The sequence below is a fragment of the Seriola dumerili genome, unplaced genomic scaffold (genome assembly GCF_002260705.1).
Source record: "Seriola dumerili isolate Sdu_G_001 unplaced genomic scaffold, Sdu_1.0 BDQW01000088.1, whole genome shotgun sequence".
Lineage (NCBI taxonomy): Eukaryota > Metazoa > Chordata > Actinopteri > Carangiformes > Carangidae > Seriola > Seriola dumerili.
The window spans coordinates 1655932-1681355 of record NW_019174343.1 but is presented as its reverse complement, the minus strand read 5'-3'; the positions used below and the strand labels follow the sequence as shown (position 1 = coordinate 1681355).

At 40.8% G+C, this 25424-nt stretch overlaps 1 protein-coding gene across 1 annotated transcript in view; it reads left to right on the top strand.

Annotated features, from left to right (window-relative positions):
• The window catches only part of LOC111221570 (receptor-type tyrosine-protein phosphatase gamma-like), a 162803-nt gene that overhangs the window by 63432 nt on the left and 73947 nt on the right, over nucleotides 1–25424 (top strand). The window contains exons 5-6 of the mRNA XM_022745022.1: nucleotides 1757–1823; nucleotides 16757–16914. Coding sequence (XP_022600743.1) covers nucleotides 1757–1823; nucleotides 16757–16914 — 225 coding nt within the window. The remainder of the gene's footprint in view (nucleotides 1–1756; nucleotides 1824–16756; nucleotides 16915–25424) is intronic.

Sequence of the window (25424 nt, the reverse complement as noted above, 5' to 3'; positions counted from 1 at the left end):
ACACATGCAGATGTGTGTAGAAAATGAACTTGTGCAATAGAAAATTACTGCACCACTTCTTTCTCCATGAGTGTTAGGAGGCAGGAGTAGAAAGTAAACAAGCAAATTAAGCTTTGATTTATGATCTAAAATCAATGATTCTAAAATGTAAATTGTCTTATTAATTATTAATGGTGTAGTTGGTTGTTGCTCTGCTTGTCTATCTATAAAAGCCATTGCGCACCACTGAGTCAGTGTTAGCTTTAGCAGTTGCAGTAGCTAGTAGTGGTTGCTGCAGTAGTTGGAGCAGTCCCCATGTGGTATCAGTAGCAGTAGCTATTTGGCCTAGTAGTTAAGCAGTAGTCTCAATCACAGTTGTCAGAAGTCCAAAGTGCACCAGTGATGTACAACTCTGGTCAAAACAGGAGTGTGATTTTATCTCAGTCTATTCAAATACAGTGTGGGTGGTCATGTTGCCGAGCAATAAACAACACTATGCTATTTTTAATGTTAATGCCAGTTAAGGCAACATTTTTTATGATCTACTGATTCCATGATTGACACTTTCTTGTCAGCTGAGCCTTTCTTCTGTGGTCCCACAATGCTAACATCAATCAGTGTGTGGTTAGCCAGGGTTGTGGTTGGCTCTGTGAACTCAACAGCAGAAACACACTCCTGGTTCCTCTGAATAATCCAGACCTCGCTGCTGACAGTTAGAAACAAGTTCCCAGTGAAACCTGTTGACAGCAGAACATTGACAGTGAAGCCAATTACAACCTGAAAAACTGATATATCTACAGGAAACAGTTCTTTTCTTGTTTGTGTTTAACATGTACAAAGCAAGTGGACTTGATCGTGCCCTGCTGTCTCTGTTAACTGTCCATCTTTCTTGTCGTCCCACAATGTGCTTAATAACAGTGATTTTCTGCCATTTTAACAGCACGTCATTCAAACGTATCTCATCTATCTAACTTACATTTGAAATCAAACAGAAAACAGGCATGTGTCCATTAAACTTGTCCACCTTTTGTAGTCTGATGATTTCATTTCCCCAAACCACTTCACTGTGACTTGGTTAAGAATAACACAAAGCAACGAAACAGGTTGTTTTTCTGTGCATCTTAACAAAGGCGTCACTGCAGAGGTGGAAGATCAGTTTTAGTGTTTCAGAAAAGACTTGTGTTTTTTTGTTCTTTGGTTTTATTGATTTTCAGCCGCCATGACAACAATGATGCTCTAATTGAAGACATTGAAAATGCATGTGTTACTGTGACATCACACACACTCTGAGTTCATATGTAGAGGGCCTCTGAGAGCTTGTTGATTGCTGCTGTTTGTTTCTCCTAATTACACCGCACTTGTTTTCTCAGTATCTCTTCGGTGCTTTTCAACTTTTCTCCTCCCCCTTTGTCACTTTTATCACCTTTCTCTTTCTCCTGATTTAACCTCAGTGTGTTTTTCTCTTTTTTTCTTCAGTGAATTAAAACACACTCTAGTGTGCAATGCTATTATATTACGTGCTTCATAAGTGTAGATAACTGGACACTGCAGCAGCAGAGGGTACAAAATAAAGCAGGGAGTTCTAACAGAGGGCTGGCTGACTAAGACAGGAGTCTGATGGATGGTTTGGTCTCTGTGTTCAGTGGGCAGACTGGTCCGGGATGTGGTTGAGGTGTCCAAAGAAATAAAAATAATTTAAATGCTGTCTTCTATGAATAATACTGCTATGTGATGATCACTGTATCTTACAGCAGACCTGTCTTTTTGTGTCCCACAGGTGGGAGGGAAGGACAATCCTGCTGTTGAACCCATAATCCACGGCCTGAAGGGAGTGGTGCATCATGGTGAGTGGCAGTCCCAGTGCCCAGTCACACAGGGAAACGTAGCTAGAGTTTTCTGAATGTATATACATTAGCCATGCATTAGCACCCAAGGTTTTAACCTCTTTTAACTCATTGTTATTTGTTCTCCAGCCCACACATTCGCTGCAGGGTGAATGTGTGGGTGTATGAGGAGCTTATTTCATTTCAGCGTCCACATTTCAAAACAGAATGTGTTGAAATATATACATACAGTATATCTTAAAAAGATAGTTTATGTTAGTTCTTCCTTTAATTTGCCACCCGTATATATCAACCTGAAGATAAGAAGATAAGCACCTCATCAGTACCAAAATTTAACTCGTTATATTCACATCACCCAGTCAGACTAGTATGTAGCAGTCGAGGAAAGCTTTGACTTCACTTCATTTACTGTGCGTCTGAGGAACTGCTGCTGTCTGCCAATCAGCTTCCATTAATGTGAGGACTTTAGAACCATTCAATTCAACTGATTCATTTCAGTTTGTTACTGAATTTATCTAGTAACGTTTACAGCCGAACAATATTTCAGTCCTGGTCCATGATATATTACAAACAAATCCAGATCCAACTCCAGATCAGCTTACAAACTGATGAGGCATAATATTTGAACTGTAAATTTGCTTAGGTAATTTCCTCACTGTACTCAGGAAGGGTGTGAATTAGCATGGTAAATTAGCATTGTTAACTGAAGCCTTATCACTCTGAGCTATGGTGGCATTATGTCCAGACTTTAAATGTTCTTAGTGACTGCTACAACACAGAGCTCCCACAGGAAAAGGGGGCAACATTAAGGTAATGGACAGTAGTAGAGAATTCATCTCTGATGAGAGTTAAACATTAACATAAAACTAAATTGATACAATATAAATATTGAATTGGAATGGGTAAATGTGAAACGTGTGTGTGTGTGTGCGTGTAAGACATCCCTACAATATCTCACAACTTGAAGGAAGAGTGGGTGAAGACAGAAAGACTCTAGGCTAGCCAGTTTGCAAGCTGTGATACATGCCAAAGAGAGAACTTACTTAATTGGGTGTCCTAAAGTTTACATGCATTAATTTCTGTTTAGTTTTTGGCTGAACCACAACAGTGGCTTAGTGACTTAGTTGGAGTTTTCACATTGGCTATGGCTGTTTCAAAATAAATTGTCACAAACAGTTTCTATTAGGGGACATTCACAGTCTGCAGTGTTGCCAACTTAGAGCATTTGTCAGTAGATGTAGAGACTTTTCTTTCGATAAAAGCACCTTGGATCAAATCTAATATATATAATAATAATAATAATATATAATCTTGGACAAACCTTTGCTACTTAGAAGCGAGTCACCATAGTTCTGCCCTCTCTGTGTATCTACTCTGTGTTTGGTGATGTTGTCAGACGATATAGTGGTTATACAATCAGGATTTCAGCAGCAGCAAAGCAGCAGCTTGGAAGTGACTGCTGGTTAACATGTCTTAATGGGCCACGTTTCAGTCACTGTTTCAAACTTCTTCTATTCCAGCTGACACTATAGGCTGAAACCAGCTGACACTAGATGCCTAAGTTAGACTGAAACCAGCTGACACTAGACTGAAACCAGCTGACACTAGACTGAAACCAGCTGACACCAGATTCAATGATAATAGGAAGTTGATGTCAGTTGTTAACAAACGTCCTCAATTTCACTCACTGATCATATGTTGTCCAGCCATATACTAGGTTTAGTCTTGTTTGTGTTAATACAGTAAGTAAGTAGTGATGATGCTTTATGTTGTGAATCATTTATTTCATGAAAATAATATAATTATCAAAGTAAGGGTTAATGAGCAGGGAGCACTTAATATGATTGAGATTTTGTAAATATTTGAGTTCTATTGTTAAAAGGAAATTAATATGGGGAGTTGCGAACTGGTGGTTCGGGTATTTTAAACGTCAGCCATCAAGACTAAGATCACTCATGAACTGGTTAGTCATTTCTGTGGATTGGTAGTTATGTAAATTGTTAGCTCTGTCTAATGATGGCTTCATGATTGTTTTGAAATGTCCTCCAATTGTTATTGGTGAGTCAGACAGATTTGACAATGAGGTGACAAAGGTCTGGAAGAAGAGGATGAGTCATCATGATTTTGGTGATTAGGTTGTTGGGGATGTGACAAATTGCCATTCAGGATCTGTGATGGTGTCGTAAAATAATAAAAGAGATATTTTTGCATCATAAAATGTCTACCCCTTAAACTGTGGTGTTCTTAACTTGTGATATATATCTGCATATATCTGCCTGTAATATGTGGTTGATTACTTGAAGCCTTTTTGCCTGTGAACCAAATCCACAGATGTTCAAAGTTGCAAGTTTAAGTGAGTTCATGGTGACAGGATGGGGGAGTTTGTTTGAAAGAACACGGGGAGTAGAAAAGGAAAAACGAACAAAATACACAAACATAAACTTAAAGTGAAAAGGTTCCTGGAGAAACTAAGCTGCATGTTTGAGACAAATGTTTATAGGAAGTATTTGAGATGCCTAAGACAGTATTGTATATCATTAATCCACTTAGCTGAATGTATCTTTATATTCTTTACAGAAACCACACATACACACACACACACACACACACACACACACACACACACACACACACACACAGACATGTGGACATTTTTACATATTAGACTCTGAATGGATATTTAATCTGCAACACATAGCATAAATCTCATTAGAAGTGCTGCCATTCTCTCCGACAGACTAATTACACTAGTGGATGTGCAACCAGCACATTAATACTTCATTCATCTCCATAATTCATTGCAGTTATTAAAAATACTATTTACATTCATATGTGCACATATTTACGTGCTGTCCTTTCTTTCTCACCTGCTGCTTGTCTCTCCTCTGCCTGATAGCATTCCTGTTTCTGTAATACAGCAACAACCATCTATACTTTTCTGATAATGGTTATACTTATGTGACAACTAAAATTACTTTCAAATATATACAATAATTTCTTCCTCTCACTTCATTTGCACAGCTTTCACTTACTATCTTTTTAGCACCAAAGAAGTGCTCAACCTCTCCTCACAGTAGCCGATTAGCTGACATATTCTAAAGTTGAGAGCAGTAAAACATTCAGTTAATCACTCCTTTATTTCATGTCATTTAGGAATGAAATAATCTGGTCAGCACAGTCCAGTGAGACACAAGAGAATCCAGTGGAATTTTTTTTGTGTCCATGCTGGTTCTTCGCAAAGCTACATTAGCTACGGCTAACGACCTAGACAGTCTCCGTCCACTCTGTGCTGCTGTCTCTACCAGCTGTGGTGCTGTGTGCGTCATGTTCCGGAAAGGAAACAGCATTATCCAAGTTAGGGGTGTGTGATATTGTATTAGATGACATTTACATTTAAAGGGTTAGTTTGGGTTATTTGATGGTGTCTTATTTGAGGAATCTGAAGAAAGCAAATATCAGTTTAATTTTCAGTTGTATCTTGAATATTTTCACCACTTTATCCGTCAAACAGCCCTTTCCTTTGGAACTACAGTTTTGAACTGTTGAACCACTGTATTATGCATAAGCAGATCTATGACCCGCACTGCATTACGCTGCAGATCAGCTGTTCAGCAGTTTGTGAAAGAGACAACAAATTAAAGATGAGTGATTATGAGAGTGGAGACAGGAGTATACCTTTATGATCCAGTACACACAAGAACTTCTGCAAATGGAGAATGAATGGGCTGAAACAGAGAGTAGGGAAACTTCTGTGGAAGCTGGATGCCATGAAGAGCCCAAGCTACCTGTGTGTAGATGTGTGAACTGTAAACCCATGCTGACGGACGGGGACACAACAGCTCCAGTCTCATTACCAACCACGGCTAACGTAATACATTGCGTGCCCTAGGTGCACCTGTGCGTAGGAATACAGTACTTCAACGGTTCACAAACTGCAGTTCCAGATAAAGGGCTGTTTGACGGACAATAAAGTGGTGAAAATATTCTAAATAAAGTGAACACCTCAGCTGATATTATCTATTTTCTGTGGGCTTCTGTAAACTGGGAGGGCACCTTTTTGACTCACCAGACTCTGCTGTAGCAAAGACAACCATCTTCCCAAATCTTAGCAATTACTTTATATAATGTATAATATACAAGAAAAATGATCTTTGCACACATTCAAACAGTCAGTGTTAGAGAATAAGTGACAAATCTAGTTATTAAAAAAAAAAAAAACATCCACACGTATCATATAGAGTAGCTGTGATTTGGTCCAGTAACCTCTGTCAGACTTGTCCTCATGGACTTGAAATCTTTTTTTTTTTAATATGGAAATGCTTGAACCCAGAATGTAGTTTCTCTATAACTGTTGACAGTGAGTCAGTAGCGCGTTATCAGGACTCCCAGCGTGGCTTTTATAAGTAACAACAGTCAATAAGGGACAGAGGCTGTCACTCGTCCCTCCAAATGACAGAGGGCAGTTTTATACAGGACATCGATCTGCTGATGTTGACTGGTGACCATCACTGCGGCAGGAGAACTGAGAGTCGAGCGTTGTGTGTTATTTTAATTAACAAGGTCTCTGGTGGAGGCTGTAACATGGATTTGATGTCGTTTTCTGCACTACAGAGAGAAGATGCAAAGAAAACTGGAGCGTAAGTGGGACCATAGTGGGATAATCATCTGATGTGTATTATTTTATCAAACTTTAATTGTAGGGTACACCAGCTTTGATTGCACTCCTCATCAAAAAGTCTCATCCTTTTGCATCATTTAGCGCCTCACATACAGTGTTTTCACACCATAAATTAGGACTTCTGGGATGATTCAGAGTTTTTTTTTTTCACATAACAAATTAGAGGGTTTTACATTGTTTTTTGTTGGAACTGTATGCCCTTAGTCAAAAACAGTTGTCTCATGCACACAGCCCTGAAGTTCATCCCTGTCATGATCAAAACATTTATCCTAAAGCAATGTTCTGTCCTGCCCCCCCAAAGGGCCCCGCTCGCCTTGCAACAACAGAGCAGCTTCAGAGTGAATTTTGAGAGCTTCGCCATACACAAATAAAACTTTGATAAAACCCCACCGCATGATACTTGCACTTTATCTCCTGCTCAGCTGTCTTGGAAAAACTCCTCTGCCTCCATAATTCATCTAACACAAAGACCACTCAAGTTCAATCAAGGCCATGCTCCCGTCTCTCCCACAGGGAAGGTAGTTGGCTAATTTTCTCTGTCTCCACCAGTGCTACTCTACGGAGCAGCGGGTGGTTAAATTTTTCACAGCACTCTCTCCTCTTGTTGCCGGGCTTGTCTGGTGGACATGCACCACAGGTCTGACTCCGCTGTCTTTGTACCTCATGCCTTGTTGCATTTTACATGAAACCTCGCTGGAACAAATGCCCTCTGACTAGCTAGCCAGCGAGTGGCTCCATGCCATCCCTGTGAAATCAGCCCGGTAAAAAAAAACAAGCTGAGTCTGATTTACATAGCGGACTCATGAAAGGCTTCGGCAGCGAAGAGAGGAGCCCATTGTCTACGCAGAGCTTGCAGGGGCTTTGGAGGCAGATGCAAAGACTGATAATGATGCGGTGGGATGATGTGAGAGACGAGAGGTGGCAGCGAGGAGGAGGAGGAGGATGAGCACAGTGATAGCTCTCTCACGCTCTCATGCTTTTCATTTTAATGTTGCTTGTAGTGGTTCTATGTACAGATGTTATCATCACTACTGCAAAGATCATCATCATCGCCACAGTGGAAGAGTTCAAACACATCTGGAATACTCACAAGGGTTAGAGGATAAAACACCTCACACCGTACGCTGCTGCAAAGGTGTATAAGTCATTGTTAACACTATGGATGTGAAGTTACAGGCCCCAGAACACACAGCACATAAGATAATGCCAGTTCCTGGTCAACAGACATGACAGAATATATAATGTACAAAGTATACTCTTTATATAAACATACTCTAAGTCCCAATATCAAAAAGAGCTTTAATTATATGTTTTTTTCTAAATAATAAACAATGTAACATGCACAAAAAAGCAAGTAAGTAAACTTTATTCATAGAGCAACTTCCGAAACCTGAGTCTCAAGGTGCTGCACAGTAAAAACATTTCTGAAGATTTTAGAGATGCATAGTTAAAAACAGATAACAACATAAATAAAATAAAATAAAAATAATAGAAACAATAAAAGTTACACAGAGGGTGATCACACATTACAGGATAAAGCGTACCACGTGATGAAGTGCACATGAAAGAGGTGAGTTTTTAAGCAGCTTCTTAAAACTGTCGACTGCGACGGCATTTTTTATGACTAGGGGAAGACTGTTCCAGAGGGTGGGGGCCACAACTGCTAAGGCACGGTCATCTTTAAGGTTTTGAGCCGAGATCTCAGGACGGCGAGAAGGCGCTTGGTCAGTGGACCTCAGAGGACTCAGATGGGGCTGGACCGTGTAATGCTTTATGGGTGATTAAAATACTTTGTAAAATCAGTGGGTAGATCTGCCAACACTGGTGTGATGTATTCGTTAACAGTCTCAAAGCCGCGTTTTGAACCAACAGTGAACAGTGAATTGCCGTAATCAAGAGGGGAGGAGACAAAAACATGGATGATTTTTTTGAGATCTTGAAAGCATAAATATAGGGTTGACTTAAGCAATGTTTCTCAGTTGACAGAAACGAGATTGGACCAATTTATTTATGTGCCATTCAAATTCATACATTGCTTGAAGAAAGCGCCTACGTTTTTTTAGGTTTGTTTGTTTTACTTTCTTCAAAGTGTTCTCAGGGGCCTATGATGATTCTTTGTCATGGTTAAGCTTCAGGGAGTTATCTGACATCCAGTCCTTGATAACTGTTAGTGAAGAGAGAAGAGAAAGATAACATACATCATTTATTACAACTTGTATTATTCTATTAATCATGTCAACAAGTTCTATGAACTAAACAATACTCTTGAGCCCACATTCAATAATATTGAATATCACAATATTTCCTCCCATATGCAATATTTTTCATAATATCTAAAAAAAATGAAAAAAAATATTATAATTATGTATTGTTAAAAAAAAACATAAAATACAGGCAAAAGAAGACATTAGCAAACAAAAAATATCTGGGGTGGACTGTATCACGACACCTACTAAACGGCAAAATACATTGTTTGTTATTGCCTATAAAACTAACACATACATTAAATGCATTTTCAGAGGTAAATACACTAATGAAATGATTTGAGTGACAAATTATGTTTTTCCTTTGTGCTTTGCATCTTTATTACTTCCACTTCATTGTTATCAACATTATTAAAACCCACAGCGAATCCTCAGATTTCATGGCAGTCTGATGTGTTTCCTAAAGGAAATATAATGTCCAAAACGCAAAGAGTTCCTCCTCAATGAACATTAATGTTGATGCCAAATTTCACTGCAGTCTGGCCTGTAGCTGTTGGGACACAGAAAAAGAAATGCAGAGGAAAGTTTGAGGATGAGGAGTTTGTTCTGAGACAGTGTCAGGGCACATGAGATACATCCTTAGGAGAGTTTTACCATCTCATCTCATCTCTTCCAAGACAGCAGGCCCTTCAAACAGTTATCCTCACATTGACATAATGCACAGCACAGCTGGAGATGAGGTGTTGTTAAGATGCAGTGCACTGCAGCAGAAAGTCTTCCCTGACCAAAACAAAGCCTGTGAACAAACAACCCTACTTGCCAAGTCCAAAATGATGGTCTTAAAAAATCTTGGCATCACTCACGACCAGCAGGCCAAAACTGCTCAATTATCCACTAAAATCAAGTCTGCGGCTTGAAAATAAAATCTTCCAAAAGGAGGACGGATAAATAGATAAATAAAGTGTCTGCCCCAAATTTCTGGAAATCTTACTGAGGAGAGGATGAAAAGGAGCTTAACATGCGAGCACTGTGCAGGCGATTAAACCCCCATCAGTAAAGGAGTGGTAGACATACTCGTACAGTAGAAGGGAGAAAGAGGGAAATGAACGCAGAATTTCTCTCCTTCGAATTCCTATACAAGTGACACAGGGCTGACATGGTACCTCAAATCAGGGGAAAGCACCATAAGCCTTGTACACCCTTTAAAAATTAATTGCCAATCAGGGTTGCAGAGTAGCAAGTCAGCGGAGACTCCGTGCAGTGAGTGAGATAGTGAATTAATGGACTTGTAATTTGTGCTGGAGGAAGCTGAGGAGGAAGGGCTTTATTTCAGCACAGTGACATGAGAGCAGCAGGAGCACTGACACTCTACTAGATAAACAGAGGAAATGACACAGTGCTGACACAGAGGCGTGTGGAGGCTAAATATACAGCTGTACGCAGCGCTCTCCGTCTCTCTGCACTCTGTACTGAACTGGACTCCAAACTTCTCCAGACTTCCTGGACCATAAATCTGGTGACATCTGCCAGGGGCTCGTTCTTTCTCTGTTGCTCTGACTGGTTAACTCTGAAACACAGTTTATATACTCTGCTGATGGTTGCTAGGCAGACTTGGTTCCAGAATGTTACTCCTCAAAAAAAAACTATGACTGTGTGAAACTGTTACTGTTATGTTTGTATAAATTATTCCCTCCCAACTATAGCTCCATAGATTACATAACACACTGACCTGAGGTTGATACTGTAATATCACTAAAAAGAAAATATGGTTATTAACTAAAAAGTTAATAACCATATTTTCTAATGTCAGTCTTGCCCTTTAAAGTTATAATCTGTCAGTGTTGTGTTTGTCTGACAGAAGCTCAACATTGACTTTTATCTAGTTTTAAGCCACATACACTTTTTTAGACCTTGGTGGTTTTCAGCTCTGTATTTGAACCAGATGAAGGATTTTAGTCGTCGGACGTCTGGATCTGAAGTTATCAGAGAAACAAGCTGAGGAAATGTTAGACAGCTCAGCTCCCAGCTGCTGGAGACGTCCTGTCCTGTGTCACTGAAGAGCATCACTGAATCTCTGATTTTTAAATTCAAACTACTTTCTGGGTGTTTCTACTGGTTTTAATCCCCTGGTGTGTTTGTTATGGAGAGGAGGACACCTCTGTGGATAATTCAGCTGCTGGTAAAAACCTGCTGAACGTCTGGTTCATAAGTTACAGGGGAACAATCCAAACAAAGGTTAGCATCAATCTCAGCTCCAGCTCTTCCCTGAGTCTCTGTCCTCCGTACAGCGTCGCTCAAACACTGACTTTAAATGTCAAACTACTTTATTCAGTGTTCTTGTTTTGGAGAGGAGGATGGTTGTGAAGACAGCAATTCCCATTATCCCACACTACTTCACTACATCTTTTGTTTGTTTTGATTGAGAGACCCCTAGAGGCAGAAGTTACATACTGTACCTTTAAGTTGATCATGAAGCCATCAATCAAAGAAATACACCAAAGAGTGTACAGTTGAATGAGAATCCAAAATCCCACAATTCCCACAATGTGACTCAGTACTTTTAGTTTTCACCTGGAGTGACCAACAAGATACAGGCCCATAGAAACATGAGGTTATCAGTTCTGCAGTCTGTGTACTACATCACATTGCTCTTGTTCAGTCACATAAGAGAAGATGCTTCAGTATCTGGACTCTCCATACTGAGATATCTCGTTTGTGCATCAACGTTCCCATTTAGTTTATAATGTTTTATAAAGTAAGAAGGTCACACAGGACACAAACAAACTCATTCTGCAAAACCGATGTCATGGCTAATACGGCGAAACTGACAAACATCGTTCATGTCCGTAAACCACTCAAATTAATTCAGACATTACCGTCAAAGGCTTTACAATAGGAAAACACAATAAAAAAAAACGTGACATAAAATCCTAATAAATCCACAAAATAAATCCCAACATTTACCATCTGTTGATAAGACTGGAGAGGGAGTCACCAGCTCCGTGTTCTGCAGTAAAACTGCACTTATCACTGCAGAATACAAAGTTCTCGTCTATGCATTAAATGCCACCTCATTTCATGTGCAAATGAAGCAATCTAACTGCAGTGCAGATAAATGAGTCCCTGCTTCTTTTATTCTTGAAACGACCCTTGAACACTCCAGGATTTTGAACTGAAATATCTCCGCTTTTTTTTTTTTTTTTTTCAAAGTCCCTGACCGTCCAAGGCTTTTCCAAGACCCACTTTCTCCACACTGCAGCACAGCTCAGAAATGAAGGAAACAGCAGCAATGACTCTACTGTATTTACACTCTTTCATCATAGATGCTTAACAGTGCTCATGGCAACCCAGAGGCAAACAAACATCTAATTCATTCTGACACTGGTGCTTATTTTAGGCTGCTAACAGGGGCTGTTTGATATGGAATATTAATCATTTTCAGCCATGCATGAAAACATAATTCACCCCCAGATAAGGTCAAACAGAAGAACTACATGTTGTTTTAATCGTATCTTTCACACTATTTTTATTTAGGAGGTGTTGTCATCAAACTGGCTTGGCAGGCAAGGCTCTCTCTGCTTAAGCGATTTTATGAACATGTGAAAATAAAAATGCAAATGCAAAAGAGCAGAGTGCTGGTGTGTGACGCCCTCACACAGGCCACGTGTGGCGCTTCTCTCCAGATCTGCTGGTCTGAGGAGAATAAATGTAAGGAGAACACCACAAAGACAGAGCAAAGTGGGAAGTAGTGTATTTGTATGCGTCAGCCTCACTCAGTTTATGTATGAAATTAACATTTTTGTGTTAAAGTGGTGTAAATATTGTGGTGGGCAGAAAGGATTAAATTAAAGAGTGTTAATAGGATTTTTTGTTGAGGGAAGAAAATTGTGTTTAGGGATTTAGTGAGTTACTTCTTTTGTTAAGAACATTTCGCAGGGCGTCAGATGAAGTGTTGCTGCAGTGGGACAGATGCTGCTCACAATGTTCTCACACAACACACCTCATAGATGCTCCCTTCATTTCTTTCACTCATAATCTAACACTCTGAGTCATCTGTCTCTTTCCTGCTTGAACACTTTCAAAATTTGACCGTTTTTATTCAGTTGATGGCCCATTGAGAGGCCGACTGAAGAGTCTCTCAGTATGACTCGTATGAGTACGATTCACTCTGCCTGTCAAGCATTTTATCTGAATAGATGAACCCAAATGTCTGTTTCCTGGGAACTATCCTCCTGTAAAAAATGAGCCCATAGGTCATTTGTGCAGCAGGTTATTGTGATTGAAATTCTTGTGAGCTGAAGAAAACACGATGACCAGGAGTTCAGAAGTATTCATTGAAAGCTGACATGCTGCAGAGAAAGTGATGAGCAGTACAATGACAGCAGGTGAAGCGTAGTAGTGCCACACCAAGTTCTGAAGATGTCTTGTTTGACAGTGGGTCTATGATACCAGGTATCACATGGTTGCAACATCTTACCACACCTTCCTCTAAATAAGGTTAAACGTTATCCTAAACATTCATGTGTGAAGATGCTATTGGACAAGCTCACCCCTGACAACAACTAGATTTGAAGAATATTTTCCTTGTAAACCCTATAAGACTCTGGGTACCCTGGCTAGGGGTGATAGCGGTGGCTCCATCTAGACACAAGCAGTCATAATAGAAGCACAATGTGAAGGTTGTTATGGCCTGAACTCTGAGTGTTACTGAGGTTTAGGAAAACAAGAGGAACACTGGAGTGAGAAAAATCTCTTTCACAGTTAGTATGATCCATAGGTATATTTTGTTGCTAGGCGACATCTAGTGGTCGTAGTAACGATGAGACAGGAGACGTAGTATAAAGAGAGACAAAGTCCACGTCAGGAGGAGGCTGTGGTGGATGGATGAATGTGACACAAGAGAGCGGTGTTTAATTCCCATGTGAAACCAGCAGTTTATGTTAACCACCTTGTTATTATTGTAACCATGACAACAAAGATTGTCTAATGTTGAGGAAGTACTTATTTTAACCCAAACCATGATCTTTTCCTAAAACTAACCAAGCCATGATGTTACTGTAGTAGCCATGGCAACAAAGGTAGGGTACAACATTCTTGGTACAGTCCGCTTGTTTATTGTTGTAACCATGACAACCAAGGTCTAGTATTCCTTATATTTCAGGAGACACTGCTCTGGGTCGTATCGGAGGGTTGGTTCTTGAGGTTGGAGGACTTGTTGGTTTCCTGTTACCATGGCATCAATTCCACGCACTGTCTACAGTCCATTCTGAATATCAATCTGTGCTGCAAATAGAAACGATGATATGATGTTGATATCATGCTGAGTGTGGTGCACCCTCACTGAACAGATCACTGATGGGACTGTACCTTCAGTTATGGCAGCTGTGTGTTTGATGGACTGTCCTCACCACCGGTCGTTTCTTTGAACCTTTATCATGAAATGCTTTGCATCATATCTTCAACACTAGTTTATTTCTAACCATTAACAAGGTTGTCTCCAAACCTCTACCAACCAGAGAGTGAAAGTTCACTCTCGACCTTGGAAAAAAGTTTGAACAAATCTTCTTTTTCCTGATCTTTCAATTGTACCTTATGTTCTTGCCACGGAAATACATCATTTGTTATTAAAGTTACCCTCAGTCAATCTGCTTGGTTAAGTTTTAACCAAGCTTGAATTGAACTCAGCCTTGGCCAGGAGAGGAAGACGGGATAAGTTCCATATGAGTCCACTCTGCAACTATTCTTTGTGTTTAACAAAGCAGTGACAGCGTCACGCGGCTGACGGGGTTCAAGATCAGAAAGCGTCAGATAACCAAAACTGAAAAAAATCTTCCACACAATGACATAATTAAGGTTCGCCTGCAGACACATGGATCTCAGAGGGTTTTAGATGACTGTAACAAACTGAATGAAGATAATAACAGTTGTGGCACAGTTTCACACCAATATTGGCACCAAATATCAGTCACACACTCAGAGTCTTTGAGCACCTCCCAAAACGTGACTTTGTGCATTTCACTCACTGTGGAATGAAAAATTAAGACTTGAGTTACTAAATGAGGACACTGAGGGACGATTAGATGAATGGACAGCTGTTCTGACGCCTCGCCGGAGGCTCAGAGCTTAAAATACTTGCCGTGTGATAACGGCCTCATGCTGCTTCAACTAATGTTAGACATTTACTCGGCCCTCCTGCAAGAAAAAAAGGACCCGCAAACCGTCGCTGAACAATCCGCTCCACCACACTGAATCTTCATCCTCCTCCTCTGTCAGCGCTGTTTGCTTGCATCAGGCGTAAAGTGTACACAAGCAGGAAAGTTTGTGTCTCATGCGTGAAGATGTTTCCTGAGTTTTGTGTTCGAAACGAGACACGCCGCAGAGAGTGTTCAGTTCTTGAGGGTATTAATTCAGATGCATAAATCATGAAGAAGGCCGGTCCCATTGTTCTCCGTTCCCCAAGTACACACCACCAGCCCCTACCCCGTAGCTATCAACATCCCCTCCCCCCTCCGTCTCCAACTCTTCCTCCCTCCCCGGCTCACTCTGTTGCGCAGATTCGACGGAGCTGAAAATATATCCCTGGGCTTTGGCGTTGGGGAGGCAGAGGGAGACAGGGCTTGTCAGAGGAAGAGGAGGGAGAGGGAGGGGGGCGGGGCAGGGGGGGGTTCTATATGTCACTGATAAAGACAGTGCATCTTTCTCTCCGCCCCGTCGCCATACCTGTCAAGTGACCCGCCCCGCTGCACGCATCAGCCCCACGTCCCACACATTCGTACGCCGTCTCTCACCCTTTATTTCCACTGCTGTCACCTCCTTCCTCACGTTTCATTGGAACAGAGGATGGAATGTCTTCTCCTCTTCCTCCTCTTTTCATCCCTTATCATCATGCCTGTCTCCTTTGTTAGAGACAGTTTGTCTTATTTCCTTTTTTTGAACTGCTCTTTCTCTACCTTTCCCTTTGCTTCCTCCCTAATCTTCTTCCTCTGGTGACAACTCCTCCTGCCCCCCCCCCCCCATGTAAAAAGCCTTTTTCTTGAGTGATGGTCTCGAAGGTGTTGATTATGAAAATTATGAAGATTACTGGAAAAATGTTTTGTGGACTGATGAGAATAAGGTTGAATTGTTTGGCAAGAACATGCAGCTCTATGTGTGGTGTGAAAGGTCAAGGTCTCTTCCAGGATCGTGTCAGGGCGTCTGTCCACCTGCTGAAGCTCAGGATAAGCTGCTGATGAAAGTAAATCCACGTTCTGGAGTGGTCCAGTCACAGTCCAGACCTTAATCCAGCAGAGACGCTGTGGACGGAGCTCAGAGAGCCGCTCACACTATACATCCTGAGGATCTGTCTGACTGAAGCAGCTTTCAATCTGGTGCCAAATTTGAGACCTTAAGTCAGCTAAAAACACCTGGAGGCAAATTTATGATTTTGACCGATATAAAAACTAAAATCGACTTCACTTGACCCAAAGTTATATTATTGCTATTTTTATTTTGCTAATTACTATCAATTCACTCATCAGGCTGCCAGAGATCATTGTCTATCTACCTGTAACACATGACTCCCATGGATGCAGGTGATTGGCTTACACTAACACATGCTCATCAAACCGCTGCTGATGTCCGCCATAAAGTTCCTCTGTGGTCAGATGGAGCAGAAGGAGAGACACTGACTTTAACAGTCTGCAAATCCCCACCTCTCTCTCTGAAAGCATGATTTAAAAAGTAAACACAATTCCTTACTTGAAGCCTCATTTATCATGTCATGACTTGGAGATGTAATGTTGCAGCGTTGATTTTATTGTGTCTGCCACCCAACACCGAGACAGGTATAATTATAGGTGTTCAGTGAAATTACGTCTGTCAGTAGGGGGACATTGAACGAGGCAGGCACAATGCAAATTAAATCAATGGCATCAAGCCGCGGGCTGTGAAACAGGAGCGCTTGGGTCTGCTCCAGAGAGCCCGGTCACCATGGTTTGCAGTGAAATAAGGGCCGTTTTGTAGATCATGTTGCATTGATCTGAACACTTTGTCCTGCTCCGTTTCATCTCCAGAAAAAGAGACTTTCCTGGAGCCGTTTGTGCTGAAGGACCTGCTGCCGTCGTCGCTGGGAAGTTACTACCGCTACACCGGCTCCCTGACCACGCCGCCCTGCAGCAAGGTGGTGGAGTGGATCATCTTCAGCAGACCTATCTACGTCTCATACAAACAGGTGAGATACACCTAGACTGGTGGAGGTCACGTGTGTGCAGCCATATGAAGACTGAAATATCAAGGTCACAAGTGAAAAATGTAAAATATAAAACTATCATTGTCATCTTGAGATTTAAAGTCCTTACACTGAAATCACAAATATCTTGTGATCAGGACATGTTGGGAATGTTTTATTATTTCAGAGTAAATAGGCTTCCATGTTTCATCGTCCGGGAGAAGTCACAGCACGTTCCTCCGAGCATCAGAAACACTGTTTGTCATCTCTAGGATGTGAAATAATGACGTCTCCATGACAAACACACAGTTTAGATTAATTTGATCATTAAATCATGATCATAAAATAACAAGCCACAGTGACGTGTGTATTCAGGTTCACACTGACAACTTCAAAACAAAAACGAGTAAGATAGAATAAAAAGCAAAATCCCCCCAGACTCACATCAAACTTTATTTCCAGGCTTTGTAATTTAAGACAAATACACAGTGGTCTGTCTATTAATTATCCTGCCACTGTGTTTCCCTGGAGGAAAGAGCAGGAACTTTATTTTTCCTCTTCACACTTAAGCATCGGTGATGACTCTCAGAAGAACACCTGTGTCTTTTCCCTGAACTCTGTGCTGTTCTGAGGTCTCGTCTGAACATTTGCTTTTACACATGTTGGTCTTTTTTGCTGCTTAGTCTTAAGGTGGTTTGATGAGTTTGTGACACAGGCATCTCCTCAAACAAACCTTGATCTTTGAGGTCCTGCCTTCATGTTTTGTTTTATTTAACTACTATTGGTTCTTAAAGATTCAGACTTTTGTTATAAAGCCCAATGATACTGTCACATTCTCACATTTTCTCTAAATAAAACTATTATTTATCATTTATTTATTTATGACCACATTATTACTTACCTATTTAAGTTATTTTATTTTTATTTACTACATTTATCATTTACTATTATTTCTAATTTATTTATTACCACATTATTTTATTTATTACCACATCATTATTTACTGTTTTTACTTATTTTATTTTATTTACTATGTTTTGTGCATAAATCTATGAACATGTTGGACAAGCGTAAAGCCGACTGTGTCTCTTTAATTGACTCCTCAGCTTGTTTCAGTCTTTCAGTCTAAACAGATGTGAGAGCTGTTTCTGTGACGACTTGGCTTCAGTGGCAGGATGACAGAGTTCGACTGCTCTCTGACTCCATGTTTAAATCACTGTGGACAAAGCTGTCCATCACTGCACCCACTCAGTGTTGTGTTAGACTCAGGACACATCTATAACGTTTGTGCTCCGTAATTGTTTTTTGTTTTTTTGTTAACAGCTGGTCTGTTTATTTCTCTGATGTTTTCTAATGATTCTTTGAGGTGTTATTACAGGGCAACACTTACACAACAAAAGAAAACTTATTTTGAGTTTGTGTCCATTCTAACCAATTTTTCAAAATCCTGCCGGAAGGTCAGCGAATTAGTGGCTAGTTGCAGGTTGTGCAGGGGCTATGTAGAGGGTTATGTAGCACAGTGGTTTCTGTGAGTTTAAATTAATCTGGATGGTGCAAAACTATTAAAACAACGTCGTCCATTTCAAACTGTAGTTTAGTTCTCTCTACTAAAATTCATACTGTGGTGAGTATTGCAAATCCCCCAAAATAGAAAGGAGCAAGCAAAGTTTATTTATACAGTACTTTTCACAGACACCAGTCACAAAGTGCTTCACAATCAAATTAATAAAAATCAAATGAAAAATTAAAATCAAATACATCAATAAAAAACTAAATTATTAACACCAGATATACAAGAGGAAAAACACATGTGGGACACTGGTTAAAAGCAGAAGATGGTTTTCGGTTGCTCAGAGTCCGAGGATCTCAAACTTAGTGGAAGACTATTCCAGAGCTTAGGAGCTGTCAACTGGAAGACACAGTCACCCCGGATCTTAAAAACTCAAGTCAAGTTCATTTTTATTTGTATAGCACCAATTCACAACATACATTATCTCAATGCACTTTCCAAATAGAGCAGGTCTAGACCTTCTCTTTATAATATTATTTACAGAGACCCAACAATTCCCACCAAGAGCAGCACTAGGCGACAGTGGCAAGGAAAGACTTGCTTTTAAGAGACAGAAACCTCAAGCAGAACCGGACTCAGGGTGGGCGGGGCCATCTGCCTCCACCTGTTTGGTTTGGAGAGATAGAGAGAGAGGGAGAGAGAGAGCAGGAGAGAGCACAGAGGAAAAGAATAAGAACATGCAACGATAGCAATATTAATAATAGAGACAGTGGCGGCAGTAACAGAGATAGTAATGTAATGGCGACTGTAGTGCTCATACTGATAAAAGTAGTAATGACAGCTAATAACATTAACAATTATCGTTATTGAATCTTAGCAGGTTGTAGGTGGTTTGCAGTTGCAGATCCAGACTCTACAGCTGCAGCTCTGGGAGGACCTGTGGAGAGGAACAGGGAGGAGATAGATAAGGATGGAGAGTGGAGGACCTAAGAGCTCGGCTCGTGGTGTGGGGGTGAAGGAGACCTGTGGTGTAGTCTGGGACCGGGCCATGTAGAGCTCTGAAAGTGACCACTAACATTTTAAAATTCTAAAATGAACAGTAAGACAGTGCAGAGATGTTATATGTGAGCGTCTGCTTGACTGTGTTAAAAGCCTGACAGCAGCATTTTGGGCTACGTTCCACACTACTACGTTTTCATTTTAAAATAAAAACTTAAAAACTATTTCCGTCCAAACAACACACCTGAAAAAACTGCAGTTCTTCTCTGCAGTTGGTTAGTTACAGTAAATCCTCTGAAGGAGGAACAGCAAAGACAGTTGTAGCATTAAAATACAGAATTTAACTGAACAACAGCTGCAAAGACAACAAGGTCAGTAACACTGTGATTCATTATCATGTTGTATTCACCACTGGTAGCCCCCGCTGATGAGAGCCAATCAGGAGAGACTGTGGGTGTCTACATCATCGATTCCAAAGGTCTCAGTTTCTGTCCGTCCAGACTACAACACAACCTCAGAGTTTTCAAAATAAAACAGGGCCAGCAGAGTTTCTGAAAGTCTCCGTGTTCGGGGCTCAAAAACTCTGGAGTCGTGTGGAAGTCATAAGGAAACGTAGGAAAAGAGCTGGGTTTTAAAATTAAAATGCAGTAGTGTGGGCGTAGCCTCGGACGGTTAGTAAACGCTGTAGGGAAGACAGACAGGTAAACAGAGTTACAATAATCCAGTCGTGATGAGATTCCAGAAACACAACTAACAGGAGTGCTCATACAATTCACACAACCTGTCCTCTACAGATTTTGACCTCGGAGATTTCTTTTTTAGTTTTAATTGAAAATTCAGAATTTCCCTCGTGACACATAAATCCAGTGGTACATGTCTGACCTCTGAATTACATAAAAAAAAAAAAACATTTTCATATTTGCCTGCATGTTTCCAGTGGATTTCTTTTGTCTTGAACCTGAATACCTGAGAGTAAACTGTTCTCTTGATGTGGAGCCAGCTGTGTTTTCATGTTCATTGTCATTTAAACAGAAGAGCAGCTTCAGTGTGTTTCAGTGTCTGTGAATAAGGATCTGTGGAAAAAGTTTTCTTGCTCTCATATTCCCTCCCCCAATCCAAAGAACAGTTGGCAGACTCATCCCCTAATGAGACCAAATGAGTTTGCTTAAGAGCAGCAGTGGAGCAAGCCAAATGTGGATGAAGTATTGGCTTCTCCGCCCTGAAGTGAGAGGAGCAGGTCAATGTAAAGGCGGCAGTGAGAGAATGTTACAAAGACTGATGAGGTGGAGTGAGGATGATAAAGAAGGCAGCAGAGACTGGGAGACAGATCCAAAGAGAGAGTTACATTCTTTAACCATATCTCCTACAACCAGAAAATAATGTAATAAACTTAGTATCAGTAAGTAAGTATATTTAGTCTGAACGACAGACAGAAGCCCAAAGAGTTTGAATTCACAGCTGATATTAAGAAGAGAAGTTGTAAATCCTCATTAGAGACGACAGAACCAGTTCATGTTTAGTATTTTCAAGATGATGAAGTCGTCCAAATGGTTAATTTTCTGTCCTCAAAGCCTGTATTCAGAAACTGAGCCTTAAAACCAGCCATCAGGACTTTCTGAGTCAAGCCCCGCCCACCTGGACCCACCATCCAACCTTGAAGGATTTGGTTTCTCTGAGTGTTTACCTGAACTCTGCTATATTTTTACTGGATCACTCAGAAAACAGTCAGCCAATCAGAGGAGAGGTCCAAAGCCTCCTCTCTTCTGATTGGCCGACCGACCACTCTCCTGTGATACAGGAATATGTCACAGGTGAGCGGTATTCGATTCCTATGTGATTATATTCTAACCATGACAACAAAGACCGTGTAATGTTGAGGAAGTACTTGTTTTAACCCAAATGACAATCTTTTCCTTAACCAACCAAGCCATGACTAGTATTATAGTATCCATGGCGACAAAGGTAGGTAGGAGTGTTTATTATTGTAAGCATGACAGCTGAGGTCCAGTACGCATGCCACAATAGAGGCACTATTTCAGGAGACACTTCTATGGGTTGTATCAGAGTGTTGGTTATTCTGGTTGGAGGACTGGTTGTTATTTAAACCCAAACCATCATCTTTTCCAAAACCTTACTAAGTAGTTTGATCGTTTATTAATTAACCATGGTGATGAAGGTCCAGTACAGCTGAGGGGCAGTATGTCAGAGATACTCCTCCAGGTCGAATCAGGATCAGGAGTGGAACAAACAACCTGCATGGTTGCTCATGTTGTTGGACTGCACAGCTACATGTCATCCATGCTTGTAGCCCATTTTATGTTGGTATTTTTTATGGATGTAGATATGTAGTTAACTAGAGGAAGATGGTGTCATTATTCTTAATTTAAATGCTGAACCCAGTTGAAAAAGTCAACAATGAGCCCGACACCATACCTGTTTGAATCATTCACATTTCTATAACCAAGCAACTCAGCACACTCCTTTTGTTCTCATCTCATCCACCAACTAAACTTACACATTTTTCTACAAATGTTTCCCTTTTCCACACAAACAGCAGAATGAATTAGCCAAGAAATGTTTTGTGTAGGAACAGACAAGAACAACACAACAAGAGATTGCAACTCTATAATCACAGCCTAGCTGTCATGCAGTGTGCTGTCCTCAGTTGTTCAGTACGTGCTCCCGTCTGGCTGCTGAGACTCAGACGTCTTTGTATGTCAGTGGAAAGAGTTGTTACTGTGTGTTGAGTGTCTAGACTTCAGGTTTTAATAATCTTAACATCCCAGCAGACACATGTGCAGACATCAGTGCAGTGCCTACACAAGCAGCATTAACATCAACCCTCAACTGCACTGTTACTTTTATCAAAAGAAAGGGAAATCATGCTGTTCCTCGTTTCCACACTTAAGTCAATGTGAGACTCATCTGCAGGATAGTCAAAGAAAACTGAGTACAGCTAAACTCAGTCTTGAGTTCCAGAGCAAAGAGCCTGAATTCATATGCAAATGAAGTATTCTTGATTTGCGGTAGTGTTTTTCAGCAACAAAAGAAGATTATGTGAAATAGGGCCTTAATTTTGAAAAACACGACCACTGACAATACCAGTGGTGGTGGTGAGACAGAGCCCGCCACTTCTTTAAATCATGGCCCCCTGTCCTTATTGTAACCATAGCATAAATTCAGCAATAACACATTTCAGACTTCCTGCATGCTTTAAACGCAGCTTATTCACTCTCCAGTAGATGTCTGACTAAAATACATTTTATGAAAGTTATTCTGAGAAAGTTGGACACATATTATTTTAACTGCAGACAAACTTTGAAACTCGAGATTTAAACTTTGAAACTGAATGCAGGCTTAGACCCTCTTACTGGAGGTCCAAGTTCAGCTGAGCTCTGAGTCCTCGAATGGACCCACCTTTTTGGGTCAGGTCCTTTCAAAGGAGGCGAAACCTGGAGTGGGACTGAACTAAGATTTGTTGTGACACATCATGAAACCATCATGAGCATCCTCTGAACTATTGGCTATAATAGATATTTTAGAATAACAATATATCAAATGACAATGTGAAAATCATCTAGCAATATCAAAGGGGTCATAGCGATAAACACACAGAGAGTTATCACATGAATATGCAGCTCTCAACGTTTTCAAAGTTCAGCTCAGCTCATTATTTAGATGTCCAGTGTTGTTTTGATTCACTTTCATTTTTAGACAAATAGCTCCAAAAACCCCCACTGCACACTACCTGCACTGAACAGCTGACAGACTGGTGAAGCCTCTGGAGTATTTAGCAGCTAATGAGCCAGATGTTTCCCCTCAGGAGGTGGTGGAGACCAAAAACAGAGCTAAAACAGAAGGAACACTGAAATCCAGCTTTACCATATGACAGGCAGGACGAGAATCCTTGACTTGACAACCTGTTTTTGGATGGTACACCTGTTGTCTTAAAGGGGCTATTTGTAAGTTTTCTCTGCTGCTGAACGTGGCTTCTTGCTGGGAGCAGGCGGTGGTGATTATCGCTGACAAGAGCTTCAGCGATTGTTCACGATTACAAAACAAGAGGTTATAATACGTCCTCTGAGCAGCTATGTCTTCAAGACAGACTGGAGGCTACGAGATGGGCTAGCTGGTTAGCATGCTAACATCAGTAGAAGAAAAGACGTTACAGAGACAAGAGTTAACATTGCCGTTTGTTTTGGCGAGTAAAGGAATGAAGTTTGATGCTGAATTCTCAACGGTTCCTCTAGTATGTTGCCTATGTAGTAATAGCAAAATTTACAAATTGCTCCTCTAAAAGCTCAACTCTTTGTGCAGTAAACACCACAAATGAAATGGTAGCTATGATGAATACGCACACGTGATACTGAGGCTACCACATGATCCCATGTGATAGTTGTCTTAATCCAACTTTAACATGATTTATTTCACTATATATATATATATATATATATATAAAATACTAAAATTCAAAGTCAACATACAGGAAATGATACAGAGACATTAACAACAAGGAAACAGGCGACAGGGGCTTCCTTCATCCTTCCTGTTCTCTGGCTGTTGATTTCTGACCATTTGTCAGTCCGTCTCAACATGTTTAAAAAGCCTCTTTTGAAATCCTTTTTTCCCCCCCCATTTTTTTTTTTTTTTTTTGCTCTGCAACTCTCCTGAGAAAACATCATGGAGAAAGATAAAAGGAGGTTGGAGAGAGAATTAACACTGATGGTGACTCTGGTTATTTTCTCTTTCTGTCTCTTTGTGTTTTATTCCTCTCTCCTCTGTCTGCGAGCCTTTTGTTTTGGATGATAGTTGAAGTAGGTCAGCGGGAGAGACAGCCGTTGCTTTGGGCCTGCTTTTAAAGTGGATCGATGCTCAGGCTCTTACACAACAACTCACCCAAAATGCCTTCCTTTCATACAGACGTGTAGACTCCGCCATGCTTGTATTTGTCCACCTGATGTGTGTGCGTGTGTGAGTGTGGGACAGAGGGAAACTAAACCCAAGATGGCCTATGCCGTGCTGGTCTCACATCACAGTCACCCTAAATATGAGCTGCCAAGTGGGAAGTAGTGGTGAGATCCGCCTCCTAGAAGCAATTCCAAGTGGGACATGTGGGAATTTTTTATGATTTCCCACCTGGCATGTGCCAGCCTTTACAGAAAGCAGCTAAGATGCTGCCATATGGGTTTCTTTTTCTCCTGAAGCTCTTTCAGAAGATTTAATTAGTATTGTTAGATTGTCAAATACCTCCTCAGTAAGCACTGATTCAGTGATGTGCATATTTATATACATTCACACCTCAGAATTAAATCTGGGCAAACTATGGTGGAAAAAAAAGATGTAGATACTTTTAAGTGTTGTTTCAACAGCATCTTAATGATTATATTTCAGTGAAAAACAGATGCTAATTACCAACTGCAACAGCATGGCTGGTATTGTTTCCATCTTGTGTGTGTGTGTGTGTGTGAACAAGATTACAATGCACATTACATTACAAATTTTAGTTTTACTTTAGTTTTATTTTTGAACTTTGTCTCTTTACACCAGTATCCTGCTGGAGGTCATGTTGTAGGGCTCTGGCAGTGCTCCTCCTGTTCCTCCTCACACAAAGGAGCAGGTACCGGTCCTGCTGCTGGGTTGATGCCCTTCTACAGCCCTGTCCAGCTCTCCTCATGTAATGACCAGTCTCCTGGTATCTCATCCATGCTCATAGAGACTGTGCTGGGAGACACAGCAAACCTTCTTGCGACCGCAGGTATGGATGTGCCATCCTGGAGGAGCTGGGCTACCTGTGCAAGCTGATTGGGCTGCAGGTACCGCCTCATGCTACCAGTAGTGACAAGGACACTAGAAAAACACAAAACTAGAGAAGAATCAGTGAGGAAGGATCAGGAGAGAGCAACTGTCTGTGGCCACCACATGTAAAACCATTCACTTTTTGGAGGTTGTCTTGCTTTTGCCTTTCCATTGCACCTGTTGTCTCTTTCATTTGCACCAAAGCAGC